The following is a 17,974-nucleotide window of genomic DNA, read 5'->3' as shown; positions in this document are numbered from 1 at the left end:
AATACTCAAAATGCTCACAAAGTACAGGGAAGGGAGGAAAGCCTGCAGGTATTCATGTATATGGGATTTCCCTTTTCTTTTTTCAGTGTTGTTGGATTCCAGCTCTGGTATTCACTGAAGAGAGAGGCTCTTTTCCTCATGGCTGCTTAATTAACATGGCACAGTTGGCCCTGTGACTCTGTCAGGAATGACACATGCGTCAAAAGTGGAATGGGTGTCCTTGCTGCAAGGAATTCTATTTTTAAGCAGAAATGACTCATCAACTACTGGGGTGTCCCAAAAGCTACAATTTGTCAAGCTGTCAGGAGAAAAGGGAGGGAAAAAAAACCAACAAAAGAGGTCACATATTTATTTGTATCTGTAGCTAAAAAAGCAGAGGGATAAGGCTGATTATACGTTTAACTCCACTCTGAAAAGCAATCTTCTATGCAAGCCATGTTTTGATAACAGCTATATGGTCTGGTATTTTTAAAACCTCATCTGAGTTATCTCCTCTTTTAGATTATATAGATTTGGGAATTTGTCCAGTACTAAGGAAGAATGCTTCTAGTTCAGTGTGCACAACTAATCTGTCTACAGGGAAAGAAAGCATGGGACAAAATATTTGCAGATGCATTGTCAGATGCTGTGGTATGAAACAAAAAATGCAGACAATTCATTTGGAAAGAGAAAAAAAGAAAGAAAGATTCTAACCTGTATATTAATTATACACTGGTAGGGTTTTCGAAATAATTTGAATTGTAATTTAAGAATATGTTCCTGTAGCAATACTGGAAACATCAAGCAACACGGTATGAGTTTATGAAAACAGAGAAGTGAAACTGAGCAGGCCATAAATGTGATTTATACAGTTTCCTTACACAAACTGACCTTCAAATTATTGTGTAGGTTGTGTAAACCAACACATGACAGGTTTCCTGAAAACTTCTTTTGAGTGAAAGTTACCAGAACCTAAGCTATTAAATCTAAGCAAATAAATGCTAATCTAAATTTTTTTAATCCATATTTCTTAAGTCAGATCTAAGTCATTATTAAAAAAATGCATATGTAAGCATAACAGTGTCAATAATCTTACTTTATTGATGCTCTAGAAACAGTAAATTATTATTCAGAGACAACAATAATTAGTAAATTGTAATTCATGCCAGCAAGCAAGCTTGTGCTTCAGATGCTACATAACATGTAGTGCTGCAACACAAATATAGTTTTCAAAATAAATATAAATTTAAAAGACCAGCAAGCCACAGGAATGAGAAACTGTTCTATTACTATCATTTTTTATCCATAGTCATGGGTAGAATTTTAAAAAGGACACTGGTTCTGGGTTTTTTAGATAACAGACATAACTTTTAAAACTCTGGTTTCACTGGAGTCAGAAACTTGAGTTCATGCAGAGATATGAATTGCATATGGTATCAAAACTAATGCAAGATTTATGCAAGCAGGGCAGCAGAGGATAAACTCCTGAACTTAAAGCATCGTTTATAAGTATGGTTTTCTAAACATGCCTGATTATGCCAGACATCTGCCTTCAGGTGAACCTTCAGGTGAAAGACATAACTCTTGCACAAATCAGACTGTGAGATCCTGCTCTACAGAAGCTAATGGAATTTAGAGCAGATGGGAATAATCTTCCCAAAACAGAACTAGAAATCAATGAAGACTGCCAGGAATCAACTAGAAGCAGCTGTCAATTTTCAGTTCTTTTTCAGCCTGATGTTTAACCTGATGCCTTTGGATTTCTCAGCACACAAAAGCAGAAGCAATTTATTGGAAAATAAAGATGCAGTTTGGCACAGAGGAGGGTTGAATGCCAGTGTTATTCAAATGCCCTTTAACAATGGGCATTTGATTGGAGAAAACCTACCAGGTGAGGCAAAAATCTGCTACAGCCTTTGTCAAGCCACTGCCTTGCCCCTCCTACTTGAAGGAGTACAGGTATCCCATATGAAGCATAACAGCATACAAAACCAAACCACCCCTCAGCAAAGAGAAAAGAATTTGACTCAAAAGCATATCATAACATCCATGTTTAAATTTATTCCTTGCCAACAGCTCCAGAGCAAGAAGTAAACTCATTGCTATAAATGCCACTTGTGTCATTTATGGTGTCAGAATGGACTTGGAACACAGTAGGGGGGAAAAAGAATTTTCTGCCTCATGGCAAAACAAAAATATTTCTTGTATTTGTTATTAATTTTCAGACAAGAAATAAAATGCTATCATCTAACACCAAATTCCCAGAAACATTCATGTATGTCTACACACAGCCTCCAGATTAAAAAAAAAAAAAAAAAAAAAAAAAGAACCAACCAAACAAAAAAAAACATTCACAGATAAGCCTCACTAAATGACTAAAGTCTTAGCTAGGTAATCGTGGCTTTGAACTGCAAAGCAGCATGTTATCAAAACAGAGTCTGCCTTGAGCTAGGATCACTCATCTTCCTTGGGCTTGGATCCATTTTGTCTTCTGAGAGTCCCTGAGTTTATAATAATAGCAATAAGAAAATCTCTTACAAAAGATGAAGGTGTTAAATGCTCACTTTTTATCCATGACATATTTAGGCAAAGAAATATTCCTGTAAGATTGAAATTGTATATTACCACTCTTGCAGGCTTAGATCTTCAGAGCAACAAAGTGGTCCTTTTTTCCTTCTAGCCTCCCAGGCCACATAGTCAGGTTTACATTGCAGAAGACATAATAATCATATATTCCAACATCCTACCAACCAAAATATCACCAAGTATAACTTGCATACGGCCAAATACCAGTGATGCAGGAAATTCCATGATCATCCTATAATTTTTCCAATCCTTTTCCAATATTTCACCACTGTCACAGCAATCAAACTTTCCTTAAGTTTCAAACTAATTCTGAAAAGTCACAAATTATATAGACTTTATCATTTCTCCAAACCTTATAGAGAATAACCTTTGAGTAACAATCCTTTTACCTATTGGAACAGTGCCATGACTGCCCTCCCTACACCACAGGGTGTGACATTTTAGTATAAAGTCCTGCTTCTTTGAAAAAGCCTTACAATGTAAATATAGCTAACAAGCTATTCAAATTAGACAACACCTAAATCAGACCTCCATTTCCATTAATTTGCTCCATTCATTCTTCAAAGAGAGAAATTTGAGAGAGCAGCATGTCTTGCTCTCCTAAAAAAGTACTGTCTTAACAATGTGCCAGTGATACAGATTTTTGCCTATATTGAAATCAGATTTCTGCCAATTATCTAGAAACTGGAGAAGGAAAAACTAATGGCCAAATGTTTAAAAAAATTAATACATTCCACCTAACCCTTAAAAAGGAAGGATCTGATTCCTGAAATACAGTATTCTCATTTGTCTAAGAGATGACAAGACTTTAAACCATATGAGAATTTGCTTATTTAAAAATGAGGACTTAGCTATTTAATGATCAAACTCTTAAGCCTGTTATGTTCAGTATAAACACATTAATTTAAGTGACAGATATTTACTTAAAGGCCTATCTAGCAGCATTTTCATACAAATAAAGTCAGTAAATATCACTGCACATACAGTTTTACTATTTCAGATTAAGATTACTGATTTATTTTTGGAATAATAAAATTATACAAACTTGAGCTTCAGTGATTCCTTAGCACAGCATGCAAATGGCTGCAGCTGGAAAGCAGCTTTGCAGAAAATGACCTGAGTCGAGTAGTTCACTCTAAGCCAGCCATGGGCTCTTGCAGCAACGAAGGTCAGCAGAACTTTCCAGGCTGCTTTAGGAAATGTGTCTCCAGCATGAAGACATAGACACGGGGGAGTGAGACCACTGAAAGGCACAACAATGTAAAGGGACTAGAGTCCTGTCATATGAGGAGGGCTGAGACTCTTTTGTCTGACTTAGGCTTAAAAAATCTTACCAACATCTATAAATACCTGAAGGAGCCTCCTTCAGGTGTTAAGAGAGCCAAGCCCTACTCAAAAGTACTCAGTGACAGTTACTGGGATCTTTTACAAAGCCCAGCAATTCAGAAAAGTAATCCCATTGGAATTTATCACATCATCAAGAATGTGCACCACAATTACTAAGAATTTCTGTAGAAACCAAAGAATAAAAACGACACCCAAAAATTTCCCCAGAGCCTGATTTGTCGATTATTATGAAAGGAACTCTATTTTTGTTTGCCATTTTATCTGAAATTCATTCACAGTGTTACTCATTTAATTCATTTGCAACAATTCATTTTCATTATTGAGCAAACACAAACTACTGGCACTGATTAACAGAAACTTCATTACAGTGGTTTGTCTAGAGAACTCTGAATATTTCCATATTGCCTAACCACTGACTCCATACCACTAGTGAAAATCAGTGTAATCCAATGTTATTTCAACACATACAGAGGAATTCCCTTTACTCATTATTATAATCTCCTAAATAGATTGGAGGAGTTGTGCAGGTAGTGTTTTACAAATTTTATCTGCATATAATTTGCCAAACTCAAGCTCTCTGAACATGTCAGAGAATGAATGCAAACACTGAGCTAAGAGATGGATAGTACATAAATCATGCATCTAATTTTTCAGTATGACTCACTACATCCAGATTTTTTAATAATTCAAGACAACACACAATTGGTGGTTAAGGGACAATGTCTAACAACAAGACTAGGAGACATATAATCATACCTAATCCCTTTGTCCTAGAGAGGCAAGTGCATAGTAACACATGGAGAATTATTACCAGGTGGTATTTTGCCTCCACTGTGCCCTGTTTCTTTTGGTTTTTGCCTTATAATAATCTTATCACTGCTGTTGCTGGATTTGACTCATAATTAACACCATCTGTGCCTAACAAAGACCTTCAATCATCCTGGTATTCAGTTGCCTGCAGAGGCCATGCATTGAGCTGCACACCCACCTGGCTTCATCTGTAGCATACTAATGAAAGCAATGAATCTTAGCTATGGACACTTTCCCAGGAAAATCTGCAGAGCAGTGAAGAAAATTAAAGTTCATTGTCACAAATAAGGCTTTCTTCTAGAAATCACTTTTCAATTAAAGCAATAATGGTGTACACTCAGTACTGACTACAAACACAGTAAAGATAGAATTAAAATACTTATAACCAAAAATCTTATTTGATGATGTATCAGTTTAAAGGGTATTGACTGAGGCTTTATGAACCACAGATTTCGTTATTTGCTGAAAATCATCAGTAGGAACAACTGAAGTTGCAGTTGTGTTATAATACTAAAACACAAGCTACTTCAAAATAAATGAAGCTTAAATATGTAAGTGAATTTCACAAGAAATTCACTTATGTATTTAAGCTAAATTTTCTTTGAATCAGAAAATTACACCTATCACTCCATTTGACAAGTAAGCAGTTAATAAAATCAAGGGGAATTAAAAGTTTCTTTTTCCCTTTTTATGCAAAAAAGAAGTGAAAACAACACATATAACTGGATTTCCTTTGTCATGGAACAAAATTTATCAGCTCAAAGAAATGGCCAGAAACTGATGCAATGTTAACAAAATTAAAATTAGCAAAATATTAAAATTTTACAATGCTACCAGCTGCAAGACACTGTGGGAGACTTCCCTCCCGAGAATGCAAGGAACAATACTGTTTTAATCTACTTGCCAAGACATAGACTACTGTAATTTTATCAATTTCAGCAATAGTAAACATAATCTAACAGCACTTCCTTGAACCAGATCCCAGATTTTAAGTCAATTTCTACATCTCTTAGTGAAGCATCACAAAAAAACTATATATATATATATATATATATATATATATATATATATATATATATATATATATATATATATATAAACTCTACTGCATACTTAGTATGAAGGAATGCTCCTGTAGCCACTTAGTGTGGGTTAATGAGTGTACTAAGACAAACTTTATAAACATAATTAAAATACTTTTGCATGAGTAGTTTTCACTATAAGCAGGAAAGCGTGAAACAAAGTTTAATACAATTTAAGTGCTATTTAACTCCTCAAATATGAAGATTGAAAGGCTATGTAAAATCTGTACACACTCAAGATACTGGTAAATACATACTTCAGAGTACAGAACCAGGAACTGCACAGGATATCCTCAGCAAAATGATATACCACAGCCCCAAAACTGGTTACTTGAGGGGAAAAAAAAAAATCAATCTTTTACTTTTCTATGTCTTGTAAATTGAAAAGAAGTAATAGATTCAGAAAACCAAACTGTAACCTGAAAATTATAATAAGATCAAAGCTCAAACCGAACTTTTTCTACAAACTGATTTTGATCGTATTAGACTTATCTTCATTCTTTATACATCAGGCCAATGAGATCCACTCAAAATTCAGATGTAGCATTGTTGATTTGCACATGAAATTAAAATGGCTATTTCCTTGAAGGGCTATGAAACCAAGAAGGAATCATCAAAATGTTTTGCAGATTATTCCAGTTAATATGGAAAAGTTCAATGGTTTGTAATGAAAATGAGATTGGTATCTAAAGCCACTTGAGTGTTTATGTTTACCCAGACTCACTGAACTATTCAGATAAACTTCATACCTCATACATATCTGTAAGAGGGGTAACACGGACTACACAAATGAAAAAGATGTGAATTCTCCTGGGCAGTAACACTGTATCTGTAATAAATTTAAAGAAATCATCCTCACCAAGCCTGCAATATTTTTGTAGAAGATTTTGCTGAGCAAAATCAAATGTCTTTCAAAAGACAAAACACAGAAGCAGTAGCAAGCAAGCAGGAAAGCCAAACAGTACACTACCACAGCTTATCCTCAAATGTTCTCACAACATAAGAGAATTCATAAGGACCTGAAACAAAGTGCTACTTTTATGGAAAAGAAAAAATTTTCTAGTAAGACTTTGCAAGAGAATTTGCTAATGACTCTTGTGCTGTCACACAGGAAACTTCTCAAACAAAATATATAGATTTCCAATGCATCCTTCCTTCCTAATTTATTCACATGCAATGGCAAGAAACCAGCATGAATCCTCCAAAACAAGAGACCAGACTTCTCATGGTGCATTGTTTTGTTAAGCAAGTTCTAATATAGTATCTCTGACACATTTCCAGCTAAATTGCTACTAAACAAGTGGACAAAAGCACCTAAGTTGGAATAATAAAGTCTAACTGTTAGCATAGGTGAGACAGACTTGCTTCACCCTAAATAATAAAGAAAAAAATGAACTCAAAGATACCATGGGAGACAGAAGAAGCACAAAAAAAACATCTTCCTGAAGGGAATCAAGTCTTTCAAAAAGTCATCCACATACAGAAAAAAACACAAAAATACAATTAATATGTGTCTTTAAAAGTGAACTTTTATGCAGGCAGATATATAGGGGGATACTTTTTACATATAATAAAAGCTGGATCAAAAGAAGAAGAATGATGCAGTAGTCACAATGTCAGCACTGAAGTTGCAATCATGTCAAGGTGGCTTTAACACTTAAAGGTGTTTCCATCTTTCTTATAACAAGTATCTTTTTGTGCTCTCTCTCTTGTCATAGCACTGATGAAAGGGGTATGGAGCTGTGGAGGGTATGTAGCATATTTTCTGATAGTTTTAGAAACATATAAACCTTTAAGGAAAGTCACATTTGACTAAGAATAGACACATTTGTGAAAAGCACAAAGGGGATGCATATGATCATAACTGTGAATTTTTTGTGATGAAGTATGCTGCAGAAGGGATTTATGAGCTGGGTTAGGACAACAGCTGCTTTTGGAGTCTCCATCACCAGATGGAGCCTCACAACTCATTCCTGTGCTCCCTCCTGGAGAGCAGGGCTGGACCAGCAGCACCCATGTGCCTTTGGGAGCTGCTCTACAATCCTGCCAGGGCCTTCTGCCAGGTGTCACATGTGGAGCTGCTCTGGGCTGGGTCATAACTCTGCTCTGATACTGCTGCTGATGCAGTGGTAAGTTTATCATCAAAGTTTGTACCAGAAACAGAATCAATACAGAAATATTTTACAGCAACACAAAACTACTTGATTTTCTCAGCTGAGATGTAGGACTAACTGGCATGGGGGATGTTGAAGCTGTACCATTTTCTGAGCTCAGATCTCTCCAAAGAGCATTGCACTGGATGTGCCATTTTATCTGATACTACTCTGGTAGAGTGTTTAACTGGGTAATATAAAAATGCTCTTAGCTCACCCTCCTCTCAACAGCTATGACAACCTTCATACTTCAATTCAGCCTTCATACAATTAATCATGACTTGCCTGTAAAAACTCTATGGTCTTTTCACTCTTCCCTTCAGTATATAATGAAATGTTGTTTTTCCCATCTTTTTTGATGCTCCTTTGATCAAAGTCATCCAGATTCATTTGTGGACATACTATCATTGCATCTATAAATCTATAGACAGATTAAGGGTCATGGATGAATAGATCACTGCCAAGATCTATTAGACAACTGCTCACACTTGCACTCTTCAGCTTTGGATTGAAGACACAATTTTTCTAACTCTCCATGTAAGAGCCAGTAGCAGGTGAGAGTGCATGGCCCGGGCAGAACACAGCAGCTCTGGAATGCATTGAGGGAAAGCACACCCTGGTGCATGTCACCATCTCTCTGGTGGGAGTCTCAGAGCCTATTGGCCCCCACTGATCCTGGGCAAGCTGTGGTCTCTCTTGTTCCAGCTGCTTTGTTGAGGATACCACAAACATTCCTCTCAGCCTACCTTCATTATTTCCTGTTTGTCCAAATTTTCAAAGGAATTACTTCTTTCCAAGCATGCACTTGCAGATCTTAAATAGACTGACATACCACTGTATTTGATTCTGCATTGCTGAAATGGGTGTCAGGTCAGCAGAATAAAATACAGCAGAATGTTTCCCTTTGGGGATCTGAGATATACATTAATTAATCACAAAAAAAAAAAAAAGGCATTCAGAAAAAAAATCAGAAAATACAAAGATATGTGTGTAGAACTAAAGAAGGGTAAGAGGGGAGAAAGAAGGAGAAACTGAAGAAAAAGTGTGCAAGTACAGTATGCTAACTTCAGGTTCCTGAATTTAAACTGCAGCATGAATTAAACATTGACTGAAAACCAAGAGAAGTGCCCAGTTAAAACACTTTTTGATCAAGCAATCAATAAACTGGTAGCAGTACATGGATTGGGTGGCCCAAAGAAAGCTCAAGCATCCCAGAGACTCTCCCATGTTGTCAGCTTTGCTCTCCTTGAGGAAAACAATCAAAGTCTCAAAAATGCAGTGCCTAAAATTCATCATATATTCCATTAGCTTCACAAAAAAACAATTACCCCGACACATAGCTGTAGTTGATCTGAAATTGAAACGTAAGTAAAAACAAGTTTTAATCTGCTTCACCCTTTTGATCTGGAAATATCAGGCATCCAGAAGCTTTGCCACTGTGCTTTAGAAAGTCTTACAAAGGTCTTCAGAAAGGGACCACTTTATGTACTTCAGTGCTGATGTATTAAGGAACAGTTTCTAAAATTAACAGAAACACTCATTGCAATGCTAAGAAGGAAAACCAATTGTCCTCACTTCAAGAGAGCTCAAGACAGAACTTGAGTTTTCCCACCACTTAACTCCTCTACACAAAGAAAATCTCTGCTTCATTTATTTGTATTATATTTGACATATCTATGGCTTCAAACTTGCACAATACAGAGCTGGCATCCACACAGCCAAGAATGTCTTTTGGTGGTGCCACCACCTTCCTAAATATCAGGATGTACAGATGTCAACAATGGAATGTCTGATTTTCTGAGTCACAGAACGGCTGTTTTAGAACATTACTAGCACCATTACAGACAGTAGGCAGGCTCACATGGACTGACTTTGGCATACAATCTTGACTGTTGCAGTAATGGAAAGCTTTAAACTAGTTCAGAGGAAAACAGTAAGCATATCATCATAGAACTTTAAATTGCTATTGATTCTTCAGAATATCACTCTCCCAAAAGAATTGTATTCAAGGAAGAATATTTTTTAAGTCCCTTTTTATTTGTTTCTTCTGTGTTAGGCTACCACTGTGCCTATTACAGCACTGACAGTGCCCAGCTCCATGTGAACACAAGGGTGGAGTGTGAACAATATCAGAGTATGGCCCAAGTTACCCTCCTTTGTATCTAACCACCTGATGAAATCTTCTACTGCCTGGCCAAAACCACAGCACTGTATGATAACAGCAGAGTAAACCTAAAGAATACTGAGATGCTTTGCAGACTATTAGTCATTCACCTTATCTTGGTAGAAACCTATCACACTCAGAAGCTGGAAATACAGAGATGCAAGATACAATGCTCCTACTGTCTAATTCATGCCGAGGTTTTCAGAAGTGTTCTTGCCAGGCTCCCCAGATGCTTTTTTCCTTCTCCAAACTGCAATTTTCTGACAAATATTTTTAGCCTGTATCTTTCATCCTAGTCTTGATTTTGAAAGATTCTACATGCATAATGAATATAAAAACTGTAATTTTGCAATACTATGTATCCTATCAATACACAAAAGTAGCTTTCCTCTCCATTCTACAGATCCAATGTGATTGCGTTCACTTTAGTTTATACAATATTTTTCCCATTGTTGAGTTTATTTTCTAGAACCTTTGCTATTATAAAGTTCTTTGCACTCAGGCGATGAGACCAAGCACTGATTTGAAGTAGATGAATGGAGAAATTCAAAGATGTATAATTGCTGCAGGAAAGGAGAGAAAGGAAAATGAACTCAAATACTCACTTTGATGAATCTATGAAGTATATTACAAGAGCACCAATACTAAGAGCGAAGACTAAGACAACCTACAAAAGAAAAGAAAAGAGTAATTATTTAACAACATTAACCATTTATTCTTTTACATACCAAAAAAAAAAAAAAAAAAAATCATAAGCTAGTTTAATTTCAGGACTGATTTTCTTTAGAAAATCAGTCCTACTTGAGCTTCAAACATTATATATTATCATAGAATGCTTCTTTCTTTAATTAAAAAAGAGACAAACAATCTGGCTTTACCAGACCTATCCTTCAGGATTGTTCATTGGTGCATAAACCAAGAGGGGCCAAACTTCCATTTATGCCTGTGAAACCCACAGGAAAACTGTTAGAATGCACTCCCGTCCACAGAGACTACAGTGAACTTTCAAACAGTTTCAAGCAGTACTTGATGCAGCACATCATGACAGTTATGACTTTTGCTGACAGTCTTAACTGTTAAAGCTACACATGAGTACTGGAATAAAAATAGCTTGATACATTACAGGCTCCAGACTTCTTTCTGAAGCTGCTGTATTTTGAACAAGCCTGACTGAGGATCACAGTGCAAGGAGGGGACACACAAGGTTTTCATTCTAAATAGACTTTCTGAAACAATGTAGACATTCCTCTGCCCCAGTTATCACTAAATGCTGTAAAGGCAGCATGTGAAGCAAGGTATAATAATTATTACATAACCAAACTCTGAAGTTCTTCATGGCCAACATCAAACATGTACATACCTTACAATAAAATAATCATTAATGTATGGATATTAAATAATTACTACTAATTGTTAAAATAACTATTCAACTGCAAGCTTAAATTATTTTTCCTTACTTTTATATTTTGCTGACCATAACAGTTTTTACTTTGTGAATGTCTTTCTGAAAAAGGGTATTTTGCCTGAGTACAAGTATCTGTTGTCATGTCTGATGCATTATCACCTGAACCAGTGAGATCTGTCCATCAAATTCAAGAACTGAAGCATGAAATTAATTGAAATAACATTTTTACTACCTAAGTGTACTACGTTGTTAACATTGAGAGTTTAAATCTTCTTTCATTGTGTACAGGTGTTGCAAGGTGAAATAAGCTATTAAATTCATATCAACTGGTAGGAGTCTCACCATCACAAGAAATTATAGTGGTGAATAGAACTTGTGGATCGTTATCTGACAATATAACCCAAATTATGATTAGCAGTGATCCCAAGGCCCATTTTTCATTGAATTAAGATAGTGGGAAGCAAATTATTATGTACACACTGCCCTACCTGTTGGAATATTCCAAGCTACATACAATTACAGTTTCAATCTGAATCAAATCTGCACCATTATTTATTATCAATCCCTTTCAAAGAAAGTCTTCAATTTTAAAAAACAAAATTTTAAAGAGTGCTGATTGTCCTGAGAACACAGAGCTCAGAATTTTGGCAAAAATTTTGCCTTTTCCCAAACCAGTTTTAAACATAGCTATTCACTTTCAAATAATTTAAAGTCAAGCATTAGTGGTAATGTTTTACCCTGCATTCATACTAACAGCACCCTCAAAGCCATTATTAAATACTATTAAACACTATTAAATTCTTTCTTGACAAAGAAAGAAAAAGAAAAAGAAACGACAATAACAACCAATAAAAAGCAAACAATTTACAAATAACAGAAGCAAAAAAAATAAGTAAAAAACAATCCCAAAAAAGCCACAGGACAGAAGAGATTTACCCTATGGCAGGAGTTTTGGGTTGCAGAATGCTGAGATGGCAACTTAATGCTGAAAATGAAATATGATAAACTAAACTTGTAATCCATTTGGGACTCTATAAATACTCTTCACATTCCTTCAAGTTCCACAAAACATCCAAGGACTTCGTAAAACTTAAAGGACTTCTATTTTCCTTTTCACATAGCAAGTCTTGAGTTACAACATCCAACCATTGCCTCCTATCCAAAGGAGCTCTGCAGAACAAATCCAGCATAACACTCATTCAGCTTTACAATTCAGTTATATCCAATCCTTTGTTAATCGTCACTGTGCTGCCTAAATGTTACAGAGATCCTGGGTGAGACCTTCCTAAAACACTTAGGGCATTTAAGTGTTCTCTGACAGTTCATGTAACTGCCACTAAAATGCAAATATCTGTTGTTGCAAGCAGCTCCAGATTCCCATGCTATGCCAAATAGTGAGATATGTATGTATGCAAGACTACAATATTACCCTTCTGTAATACATACATACTGATTTTAAATCAAGACTGATTTTATCTTCTCTTGCCTTGAAACCCATACCTAACATGATACATAATGACTCAAAGAATCACAGAAAGGGTATCAGAAGAGAATGGAACATTAAATGCCATTTCTCTTTCCTGCTAGATGAGAAACACATTTTTCCTTTGCTACATGACAGAGGAGTTGAGCTGAATTTGAAACTATCAGCTGTGTGGGAAAAGCAGACCCTGAACCAATCAGGTTAAAGGTATACTAAAATTAAAAAAAAAAAAAAAAACAAAGAAATAGATTTTAACAAACCCCAACCCTTGTATGCTACATGATAATGTCTCAGATGCAAGGTTTAGCTGTATGCCCATCTAAAGAAAGTGGAATGTAACCTGGTTATTCAGACCCAGGATGACAATTACTGAGTTTTCTCTAGTCTTCCCTAGACTGCCAGGGGAGATAATGTCTGTTTTAAAGACCTTACGAGGCTAGAGGGGTGTCACAAACATAGAGCCATACCCCAAATTCACAGCAATTAAAATCTGAGGGAGGGAAGATAATTACTTCCTTTCTTGTTAACTAGGCCATGACAAGAAGTTTGCTTCCTTTGTTTATTATTTCAATGTATTTGCCAAAACATTGCAATTGCTACACATCTATTATAACCTTTCTGTACAGAAGAAAAGAATCCTTTAATTTATAATAGCTTCCTGTTTGTAGAAGACTGAGAAATGTGAACTCATATGCTAACAGCTATACTGACTAAGCACTTACTAACAAATTAAAAATAAACACCAATCTGACTAAAGGAAAAAGGGGGAAATACATGGAATAGTTGCTGCATATCCCTAAATCTTTCATAAATAAAGAACAGAGAAAATCCAGCCCCAGACTTCAACAGAATGCCTTTTTGAGGCAAGTCAGAGAAACTGCAGATAAAATCCATCTAAGGAAAACTAAAAAAGTTTTGACTGAGTCCAAGATGCTCTAGAAGAACTTTGACTGCAGTCAAAATTTAGGCATCCATAACAAATACAAAAAGAAAAAAGAGAAGGAAGAAAAGGGGAATTTTGATAAGGGTGTAACAGCATAATAATAGTGCAGGCAAGCAGCAACTCTGAGAAACACTGTCCTAAATAAGCTCATTTTCCAGGCCCCAGCCTGTGTAACAAAGGGATAATCCAAGGGGTGGCACTGTTCCCCCTACAACTCCATAACTGCATTATTGAAGAAAAAAGGGAAAGTGAAAAGGCTGGTCCATTAGACAGGAGGGCTACAGTTAATAATGAAGAGCCATGAAGGGACTCCAGAGCAGGAACTTCAGTCTCTCATATCCTGTAACACTTGAACATTCTGTGAAAGTTGAAACAGAACTCTTTGAAGTTTCAAAGGCAAATTCTTGCTTATACAAGATTAAATTATCCAAACATAATTAATACAAAATAGCATAGAACTCCAGAGGCAAAGCAGAAAATCAAAAAGGAATAATCATCTCTTTTTATTTTCCTCCAAAATTAAGTATTAAAATAGGAAGTATGCAGTGAAAAGAAAAAAACTTTCAGGAATCTGTAACCCCTAACACCTCTGGGCATCAGAGAGTTCTTATTTCTTCTGACAACAACCTGTTCTGTACTGTTCTTCAAAAATGTTTCTTTCAAACTCTTATTCTATGGTTAAATTATTCAACCCAAAGGCTACTGTAATCCTTAGAATATACTAGGTTTTTAGTTACTAGTATTTTTTGAAATTCACTTAGTTTTCATTTCTACATTCACACAGTAAATTCTGTTAATAAGATAATAGTTTTATCAACTATATTTTTTAAATAAAATCCCATTCATTTTTACATTTATAATTAGTTATGGAGAACACTATTTCCTATATACATAAAGCTAAAATCTCAATGATCCATTAAACTTTTGTTACACAAACATTTGCACTACAAAGATGCGAACAGCTTCATGTTTTGATCTAACTTGGATGAAAATTTTAATACCTTAAATATAAACCCCAAATGTCCTTTAACCATCAAACAAGAAATCAATTCTAGTTCTTTTATAGACAGACAGAATTTGTCCAGACTTGTCCAGATTTGTCAGGAATGAAAACTGTAAAAACTCTAAGGACACACCTGCTTCAAGTTACATTTCAGAAGTTAGCAATTACTTCTAGCTTGCCAATCCCAGCATTACTTTGCAGACTCTAGGAGATGTATCTCTGCAATTGCTGCAATTTAACAAAAGTAAGACCTTGACCATAGAAGATCCAGAATATTTTACCTAACACTACCAACTCTTAGTTACTTAGTTAACTTAACTGCTTAGTTACTTAATTGCTAACTCTTAGTTACAGCCACATTAAAAACTTTTCAGAAACCCAGATTTTAAAATCTTTTACAACATATTGCATGCAAATAATTTCTTTTCAGTGACATTTTCTGATTTTGTTTTTTGTTTATGGCTATTACACAAAAAGGAGTTAACTAAAAAGTTAATCAGCTAATAATTTTTACGGTAACTAATTTAATCATTAGCACAAAATAAAAAGAGTACTGTAAATTTTGAGAGCTTTACAAGATTTTGTGCTATATAAATTTTCCCCTTCAGCAAAGCTCATACAGACTTATATTTTCCAAAACAAGTCTGAGTTTATCCAAAAGAGGAGGTGAAGGGGAGTGAGAAATGACTACCTGATAAACCAGTGGGCAGTAAATTCTCAGTGAACTTCTGTCAGAAAATTCATAGCAAGGATTTAATTTTAAAAGCAAAAGGCATCAAAGTAGGCCAGCATAAGCTCTGATTGATGACCATGAGTAATGAGAAGATTTGGTTATTGTCCCTAGTCCTACCATTCTTGTGATGTGTGATTTAAGCATCTCACTTGACCTCTTCAGTCTCCCAGTTCTCCCTCTTGCTTTCATTTGGCAGGAATACTCCGTGTCAACTCATTAGGGCAGCCACTCTCTTCACTTCAGGTGCTTGCAGTGGATCTTGCACAGCTGAGAGCTCTCCTGAGGCCACAGTAATCACCAAGATCCCAAACAGGACATGGCATCAGTGGCAGCAGCACTGCCTATGACAGCAAAGGGGCTCTGTGCATTAAAAGGTTTTATTTAAGTAGAAAGGTGTCAATAACTCTAAGATAAACTTTTTGCCCATTTTTCTGGAATTATATTTTTGGCACCATTAAGTTACTACCCAGTATAATAAGATTTAAATTTATTATTAAAACTAAAATTCTGTACTTATGGTAAATATATCTTCGAAAATACAGTTCATAAGTAATGCATCTCTTTTTATAGACTTGAATTGATAAGAAATAAAGAAACAACATTTCTGGGACAGAAAACAAATACAGCAAACACAGAAGAGTTACCAAAAAAAAAAAAAAAAAAAAAAAGCCACATATTTAGTTCCCAAATATCAAGTTTATGCATCAGAGCAGTAATTTGGGAATAACTGAAAGGTACAAGTAAAAGCCATGGCAAAGGCCTGAATCACTGCAAGCTTGCCTAACTACTCATGACTGTAGTAAGTAACTGATGTAATAGGTCACTGAGAATAGAACATGAAACATCTCTGAATGAAACCACACTAAGGAGAGTTAGCAAATTCAGTCTTCCTGCTACAAGCTCTCTTTTCTTCTCTCTGATTCAGCTTTCTTACAGGCTTGAACAGACTACCTCTCATTTGAGCAGACCGCTGATTATAAGGAATGCTGTGAAATCTAAAGTAAGGAATTACCAGAGTAGACATCAGACACAGAAATAAGAAAAATTAAACCAGAAATTAAACAACAACAAAAAAAAAAAGAGTATCCTTACATACTTTTCCACACACTGTTCCAATATGATTTGAAGAAAAATTTTTAAGAAGTATTTTTGCTGTGATGTGTTCTGTACATGCTTCAATATATGCTAATATTTCAGCTTCATTTTGCTTTCTTGATACAGATTGGGGTATTTTTTTTCTCAACTTTCTACTGACATATTGACAAAAAAATGAAAATTTCTGTTAAATCCGTAAGTGTGAAAAGACTGAGATTTTCTAATTAGTAAAAAAATACAAGACAAAAAGTCCCATCTGTTAATGGTGCTCTGTAGCTTGAAGTTAATTAGGTTTGCTGGGAGAGTGCCTGGTAATATGACCAATTAAAATACATGCAACTTTTCCAATTCAGTATCATAAGTCAAAAAAATAGCAGTACTTTCTATCAAAATGTACCATTTTCTAGAGCTAAGTGGATGGCATTATATGTCTGTAAATATCTGTGCACACACATTTGAGGGGCCTTTCTGCTCCCCAACCTAAAAGATTCTTCTTCCTGATTCCCTAGCAGTCACCCAAATTAAGGTCAAATTCACTCTGTGTACATTGGCAGAAGAAAAGCTCTCACAGATTTCCAGTGGATGCATGAGTGGCTCTACAACCACGCTGAGGAAAAGTGTTTTGTTGGTGACCGTCACCCACCAACTACTGCAGATGCCAATGCTCTCCTTTCCAGGCTCCTCACTGTCCCACTGCAGAGAAGGGCTGCTAATAAGCCCACTGGCATGTTGCTTTAGAGAAAACACTGATGAACTGGCAATCAGATCCCGCAAAAATGAAAACCAACCAGCTCAACTGCAGAATTGTACAAAGGCCAAAGAACCCAGGGCAGGTCCCCTGTCACACTCTCCACTTCACCAAGGCAGCACTAACACTGCTGGCTGATCATTCCCAGCCCCATGTCCAGGGCAGGGTCCCCTGTCACACCCTGCACTGCACCAGGGCAGCACTAACACTGCTGGCTGACCATTCCCAGCCCCACACACAGGGCAGGATCCCCTGTCACACCCTGCACTGCACCAGGGCAGCACTAACACTGCTGGCTGACCATTCCCAGCCCCGTGTCCAGGGCAGGTCCCCTGTCACACCCTGCACTGCACCAGGGCAGCACTAACACTGCTGGCTGACCATTCCCAGCCCCGTGTCCAGGGCAGGTCCCCTGTCACACTCTGCACTGCACCAGGGCAGCA

At 36.2% G+C, this 17,974-nt stretch overlaps 1 protein-coding gene across 25 annotated transcripts in view; it reads right to left on the bottom strand.

Annotated features, from left to right (window-relative positions):
* KCNMA1 (potassium calcium-activated channel subfamily M alpha 1) overlaps nt 1-17,974 on the bottom strand; it is a 425,369-nt gene that overhangs the window by 223,063 nt on the left and 184,332 nt on the right. For all 25 annotated transcript variants that reach the window (XM_077784567.1, XM_077784568.1, XM_077784570.1 and 22 more), the window contains exon 3: nt 10,727-10,788. In XM_077784567.1, coding sequence (XP_077640693.1) covers nt 10,727-10,788 — 62 coding nt within the window. The remainder of the gene's footprint in view (nt 1-10,726; nt 10,789-17,974) is intronic.

Source organism: Lonchura striata, chromosome 7 (assembly GCF_046129695.1).
Source record: "Lonchura striata isolate bLonStr1 chromosome 7, bLonStr1.mat, whole genome shotgun sequence".
NCBI lineage: Eukaryota > Metazoa > Chordata > Aves > Passeriformes > Estrildidae > Lonchura > Lonchura striata.
Note: the sequence above shows the minus strand (reverse complement) of the source record. Positions and strands in the feature narration are given on the sequence as shown.